At 43.3% G+C, this 7089-nt stretch overlaps 1 protein-coding gene across 3 annotated transcripts; it reads right to left on the reverse strand.

The window, feature by feature from the left end:
* Window positions 1-1100: 1100 nt before the first annotated feature.
* On the reverse strand, window positions 1101-6513 carry CBY2 (chibby family member 2). 3 transcript variants are annotated; one of them, XR_009818603.1, is made up of 3 exons: window positions 6271-6513; window positions 1770-3354; window positions 1101-1645 (listed from the first exon to the last, which is right to left on the reverse strand). XR_009818603.1 is itself a non-coding variant. In XM_061994932.1 (2 exons), the coding sequence occupies exon 2, from the start codon at window positions 3220-3222 to the stop codon at window positions 2275-2277; it is 948 nt and encodes a 315-aa protein (XP_061850916.1). In that variant the 5' UTR covers window positions 3223-3354; window positions 6271-6513; the 3' UTR covers window positions 1101-2274. The 3 variants fall into 3 exon arrangements, 2 of the variants coding, with proteins under 2 accessions (XP_061850916.1, XP_061850925.1); XM_061994932.1 differs by having other exon boundaries at window positions 1101-3354; XM_061994941.1 differs by having other exon boundaries at window positions 1101-3354; window positions 6256-6513.
* Between the last annotated feature and the right edge of the window lie 576 nt (window positions 6514-7089).

Consider the following 7089-nt stretch of genomic DNA (forward strand, 5'->3'; position numbering starts at 1 on the left):
CAGCAGGTCCCTTGAGACTGAGGGGTCCATTCGTAGTGTGAACTGATACACATCCAAGTACCAGTTTAAGCTATGGAACAGCCACCTACTTCCTTGCTACAGAATATCTGAAAATTTGCCTTATCTGACCAAGAAATCAAGTGGAATCTCACTGCTCTGTGCAGGAGATATGGTCCTGCTGCCTGCTCCATTCATTTATGTGACCTCACCATGATGTCTGGGAAGTGGGGCTCTTCTTTATTCATCAGCACTTTGTAGCAGAGGGCTGTGAGCTGGGACCTGTATTTCTCACAGTGTTCTTGTTCACCCCTCCCAGATTATGATTGTATGTGACAGTTCAGCAATGGTGCAGAAACAAACAATTCTCCTCATAAGTCCAAGTCTTTTTTCTGTAGTGCCCAGCGACAGGACAAGAGGTAAATGAGCACAAGTTGAAACATAGGAAGTTCCACTTGAACATGAGGAGAAACTTCTTTCCTGTGAGGGTGAGGGAGCCCTGGCACAGGGTACCCAGGGAGGTTGTGGAGTGTCCTTCTCTGGGGTTTTTCAGACTCTCCTGAATGTGTTCCTGTGTGACCTGATGGAGGTGAACCTGCTTTAGCAGGGGAGTTGGACTGGCTGATCTCTAAAGGTCCTTTCTAACTCTGACCACTCTGTGATTCTGCGATAAGTAGTAGTCTCATAGCCTGAGCACTCACATGAGTGTGACAAATCTTTTTGTTCTCTCCACTCCATCACAAGTGAGGGCATACCCCTGACCACCCTTTATTTTCTCTGGGGCTGTATCCCTGAGGCAGGGCTGAAAGTTTTGAGCTGTCAGTTACTGTGACAGCTCTGCTGAAAGCAGCATAATGGTGAACTGCAAGTGTCCCATCAGCTGTCTGTATGCAAGATAGTACAGTGGCTGCTAAGCTGTGCAAGAACACAAAAGTAAAGCTGAAGAAAGCCCTTGGCAAGCTGACTACTGAGTTGACAAGTTACCAGCAGTTTAAAACAAAACAGTGAAATCATCACACATTCGAACAATAAGGTACTGCAAGGGCAGGGTGTAAAAATCCTAAGGAAGCCCTTGCCTTGCCCTTGCCTTGTGATCACAGAATCACAGAATCGTAAGGGTTTGAAGGAACCTTTAGAGATCATCTGGTCCAACTCCCCTGCCAGAGCAGGATCCCCTAGAGTAGGTCACACAGGAACTCATCCAGGTGGGTTTTGAATGTCTCCAGAGAAACATCAATGCTCCTTCAGGCTACAGAGCTGTTAGGTCCACGACTACATGTGATTATTTGCAGACAAAGGCATGCTTAATTACTGGCCACAAAGAAAATCTGTACTGAAAAGACCGCCACAGACCACAGGAATTCTCTTTCAGCAGTGAGTTATAAATAAGATACTAAGCAGCCTTCCCATATCCACTGCATCCTAAAAGTGTCATTTATCAGCAAATAATAATCTCACTTGAAGTCAGTAGGATTATTCAAGTGTACCAAAACAAAGCAATTTGAGAGTAATTAAGTCTAATTAAGGTACAAAACGATGAAGGTAATTTACAAACAACCAAGACAGAAGGGGACATGCTGTTCTGGTGGGCAATGTTTGCTTTGCAGTTCTCTCTGAGGCAGGAGATGGATTCTCTTCTGAGGAAGAGCTTTAAACAAAGGAGAGAGACAATAATTTCAGTGGGAATGTGGGACTGCAAAAAGGAGACAGCATGAATGTGTACATATGGCATAAATAGTATAGTTTTCCATGTCATGTTGTCTTGTACAGACCTGTCTTATCTGGGAGGCTGCATTTTCCATGAGCCACTGCTTAGCCTGTATGAGAAAGGAAAGGCTGGTGTGTAGCAGAAGACATAGTCCAGCCGTTGAACTTGGCCAACCGTAAGAAAGAAAGGGACCATTGAGGATTCAATTTACCTCACAGTTAGGATATTCATTTTCAAGAAGTGTCCATCCCTCTGAAAATATGGCCAACATAAGGTTCCTCAAATTAAGTGTGAAAAGCATGAATTATCTTTTGAAAATATAGGCCTTATTGTAAGAAATTTTTGTTTTAAATGCTGAAAAACATGTTTTCTTGGCACTAGGCAAATTCATAACAGCCACTCATACTCTATAATTGGAAGGTGAAACACTTCTAAGTAATATAAGAAAGTTTCAGAACAACACAGTGTTTCCCAGATGTCTTCAGGCTCTATCAGGATCTTATTATGTTCACTGAAACAAGTAGGGAAGCTTTCCAGGGAAACGAAATATCAGGTCTTGGTAGCAAGCTTCACATCTCTCCAAGATGATGCTCATTTGTCAGCTTCTGTCCTGCTTCTCCATATATTGAGGAAGTGATGGCAATGATCTCATTTTCCAGCATTTCCATTTGAGCTGTAATATCTGACACAGTGTTTTTCATAGCATTCAGCTGCAGCTTCAGTTTACTGTAATCTTCTTGGAAGGACATGTTCATATCATATAGACTACGACAGCCCTGTTTCTCCCCAAGGAGATGGTCCATGAAGGTGTAGAGGAGTTCATGTATGTCTTGGAGAGCCCGGAGGATTTCATACTCGCCCTGCATACTTGGGGCAGACTTCATCTTATTCTGGGTTGCAGTGGTGCTCCTCTTTTTAGCTTCATGTTCCTGCTGTGGGACTGGGCCAGGGTTAACTTCTTCCATAGCTGTGATGGCATCAGTGTCCTTCTGAAGATTTGAGCTGGCATCTTTGCTGTCTTCATTGACTATGACAGCTTTTGGGTCTTTCCATCTGATGTGGACTGCTTCATTGTCCTGCTGAAAATCCTCTAAGACTCTATTCTTTTCCTGGACTGCCTGGAGAGCTTTGTTGCCCAGGTTGACCCAAGAGCCTACACTCCTCTCTTGGAAGAATGGGAACAGCTTATTTTCCTTCTGTCTGCCTTGCTGAATGGCATCAGTGTAAATAACCTGGACAGCTTTGTTCTGTGACTGGAGACATTGTAGAGCCTTGTTTTCTTCACAGAGCATCCTGTTTTTGATACGGAGGACTTGGTTTTCCTCCCAGAGTGCTCTATTCTCCTCCCAGATGCTCCACTCATTCTGTGCCTTCTCGCTAAGGAGCTTCTGGTGAGAGGCAAAGGGTGGCTGACAGTAGATCTCGTTCACCCATTTACCATCAATAAAGACAAACACCTCATTTCTCAGTTTCATCCGTGGGATGATACAGCCTATCTCACTCTCGGTATGCTGCATGCTCTGGCTCACCTTGCTTTAGTAAATTGAGGAGGATTGTGCAAAAAGACTTCTTCTAGGACTTCTGTGAGAGGCCACTGTCCACTGGCAAGGAGTACGTGGCACAGTGGGGCTGGAGAAGCTTGATCAGGGCTGTAAGAACAGGGATCACAAACACAGAGTTACTGCCAAAATTCAATATCAGAATTGAAGTACGTTGCATGTTAGTAATAAGCAAATAAGTCAGTTCCATGTTGCCCTTTTGACCCTGAAAGGTGCACCAGAAACATTGTTCATAGAAGCTAGGAAAATTGGCATTGGTAGACAAGGCAGCTCTATGGCAGCACCACAAGTTTTTGTATGAAATATGGAGTTTCCTTTAATCTCAGACATACAAGGGAGTAAAATGTAAGAATGTTTTCCTCCTCAGAATAGCCTTTTCCCAAATGACTGAGAGATAGATTAATTAAAAATCCTTATGGGGTTGAAACCAACTTTTCAAAATAAAGCAGTTTTAAAGGATGACAGTGAAAACTGTCCTCAAGAGCAGCTTTTTCTTGTTAATGCTGAAGTAGCCTGTGTTAAGAGGACACCACAAAAACGCAGTGACAGTTGTGCTTTTGGATCTTAAATCCACAGAACTGTGAACAGAAAGAGCATCAAGTGATACAGCATGCAGAAACAATTAAAACTCCAAACCCCATCCCTGGGACATCGGGACCAGGAGAGCTCTGTTGCTCTTTGCATGTTTTTCTGGCAAGTTCCCTTCACCATGGTCCAAAAACTGTCACAATCCTTAGATAATTCTCCATCTTTCTTTCTCATTTCTCCTGCCACTCTTTTCTTTATATCCTCTGATAGCTCCATTAGTTTTTCTTGCCGTTACTATTGCCTTCCAAAAGTGATTGCTCATCTGTTTTCTACAATCTGCTACTCTTTCACACTCTCAGAAAACTCATTTCTTTAAAATCCATACTGCAGGACCATACCTCCAATGTTTCTCATTTCAGCCACAGAAATCTCAGCCTTAGCTGCTTAACACCCTCCTTCCCTTTACCCAAAATGTCGCAGCTTAAATCACCTTCTAGTCTACATGAGTAAATCTGGGCAATTGTAGGATTTTGGTTGTTCCACAGTAACAACAAAAACAAACAAAAAAAATTCACACACATACACACAAGCTGTTTTTTGTCAAAGAAAACATTCTTAATTCAGTTTTACCATAACTGAATTTGTGCGATTTTTCTAATGAAGGCATTTGAACGGAGATTGAACTATTTTTATAACCAATGTGTTGGAATTCTTAGAGTTTCTGTGCAGTGTTTACAACAGCACAAATGTTCTTTTTTCTAGTTAAAAAGAAAAAAAAAAAAAAAGCCCAAAAGAGTTGGTTGTCAAATTTCACCCAGGTCTTTGTCTCTTTTCTGCTGAGGTCCCCAGCTGCACCCCTGTCCCTTGGGAAACCCAATTGTGCCTTTGCATCAGTGAGGAGAGTTCTACCTTCATGTATTTTGTCTCTTGTGTCTCTGCCCCAAGAGTTAGGCATAGGATGAACACCATGAATGAACTCCTCATACCCTCCAGCTGTTAGTATATTGTGCACGACCTGTTCTACTTTCACCCTCTCCTTTCCAAAACCTGCTGCTCCCCACTTCCCTGCCATCTCCACCACGCAGCACTGCATCTCCAGGCTCCTCCAGGTTGCTGCTAAGCCAATATCCGTAAATGCTTTCTTCACCCCTTTCCCAAGCTTGTCCAAAAGCTCAGAGAATTACTGATTGCCTTTAAAATCCAAAATCTCTTCATGCTGGAGCAGGGAAATAAAGCACAGATCTGTTTTCAGTAACACTTGATTTTCTTGCCTGACTTTTACATCTGTCTTCTACATCACCAGCTGGTTTATCTCACATCAGATTTGTATTGTCATAATATTAGTCCTCTGCTAGACCCTTTTTTCCCCCAAAACTCTCAGTTTTCCTGTTATCCCATTTTCAGAGCCTTGTATCACTTCTTCCCTTGTGTCCTCTCCCTGACCGCCTTTCCAACCCATTCTCTTGGGATGCCTAGTCCTGTTGTTTCCATCAACAACCCCAAGATGGGGAGGTAAATCAGCCGCAGGGGGAATAGACCTCTAATAACCAGAGGAGAAGGAGAAAACCTCCATCCTTATAGGCCCAAACACACCTGCCACTGCATACCGTGGGCAAGCAACTAGAGCTGCTAAAGTCACTTATATTTAAAGTGTTTAGGTGGCATGTTTTCAGGATAAACAGAACCGTATAATATATACAGCATTGAAGGACAGTATCTTGGGGACAATTAAACTTGACAGTGGCTCTGTCAGCAATTTTGCACTGCAGGGGAGACATTGACCCAGGCTTCAGAGAGATCATAGAATCATGGAATCATTTGGTTGGAAAAGACCTTTAAAATCATTGAGCTCAAACACTAACTTCACACTGCCACTAAACTAAACTGTAACCCTCAGTACGTTATCTATGCATCTTTTAAATATCTCCAGGGATTGTGACTCCATCACTTCCCCAGGCAGCCTATGTCAGTGTCTAACAACTCTCTCAGTAACAAAGTCCTTCTGAATCTCCAGTCTAAACTTTCCCTGGTGCAACTTGAGGCCATTTCCCTTTGTCCTATCAGTTATTACTGGGGAGAAGAGACTGACATCCACCTTGTTACCACCTCCTGTGAGGCAGTTGTAGAGAATCATCACATCTCCTCTCAGCCTCCTCTTCTCCAGACTAAACATCCCCGGCTCCCTCATCTGCTCCTCATCAGACTTATTCTCCAGACCCTTCACCAGCTCCATTGACTGTCTCTGGACACACTCCAGCACCTCAATGTCTTTCTTGTAGTGAGGAGTCCAAAACTGAACACAGTATTCAAGGTGTGGCTTGAATACAAGGGGAGATGCTTCAGGTTTTCTCCCAACTCTGAAGTAAATAACGCTGGGAAATGCTGGGTGGCTGGGGCAGAGCAGGGCAGGAAGCCATATGAAATGAGCCAGGCTGGGTAATTCAGCAGCGTTAAATTACACACCTGGCGCGTGCTCACCTGTGCTCCAAGTCTGACGGTCTTCCCTCTTCCCTCTCTCCTCACCACTGTCGAGCAGCCCAGTCTGAGGTCCAAATGCTGCTGGAGTGTCCAGGGGCAAGGATATGTGCAACAGGGAATGGAGGGGACCAAGTAGTGCCAGGGATCTCTTCCCAGAGCCAGCTTCCTGCTGTCTCACCGGAGCCGGCAGCTCCTGCGTACCCTCCTTTCACAGCCTGCTTCTGTGCACCTTCCCCAGTGGTCTCCCAGTGCTGGCTCTGACTTTTTCCAGCTTTCAGTTTGGGGTTATTTCTCATGGAAATGACCTTTCTTGTAGCTCAGCTCTCATGCCCTTTCCTGATCCCAGACTTCCTGATCTGTCTTTGATGCTCATAACTGAGAGCAGTTTGGGTGGATTTTTTTTCTACGTCACACATTCTTTAATCTTTAAATTATGTTTGTTGCTGAACTGATATCGACATATTCAAAAACCACTTCTTTGTATGTGCCATAAGACTGAAGTTACTTTCCAAGGACAACATGAGTTTAGAGCTTTTCTTTGTAAGTTTAAGAGCAGACTATCACTGAACCCTATTAAGAAGAAAACAGAATATGCAGGGCATCCATGCATTACAAGTTTAGACATTATTTGTAGCAGCTATTCCTCTCTTCCTTGTCTTTATATTTCTAATGATCTCATTCTCTTTTTTATTTGCTACATCTTTCAAATGTGGAATGATTTTTTTTTTAATCAGGGTTCTTGAATAATAAATACAGTAGTTAATTTCTTTTCCTGTGAAAATTACCAACTTGACATCAGCCTCAAGGTGACAGTTATTG

The sequence above is a fragment of the Colius striatus genome, chromosome 1, assembly GCF_028858725.1.
Source record: "Colius striatus isolate bColStr4 chromosome 1, bColStr4.1.hap1, whole genome shotgun sequence".
Lineage (NCBI taxonomy): Eukaryota > Metazoa > Chordata > Aves > Coliiformes > Coliidae > Colius > Colius striatus.

Coding starts and splice junctions, on each gene's coding strand:
- CBY2 (XM_061994932.1), bottom strand. CDS start 3,222: ATGCAGCATACCGAGAGTGAGATAGGCTGTATCATCCCACGGATGAAA.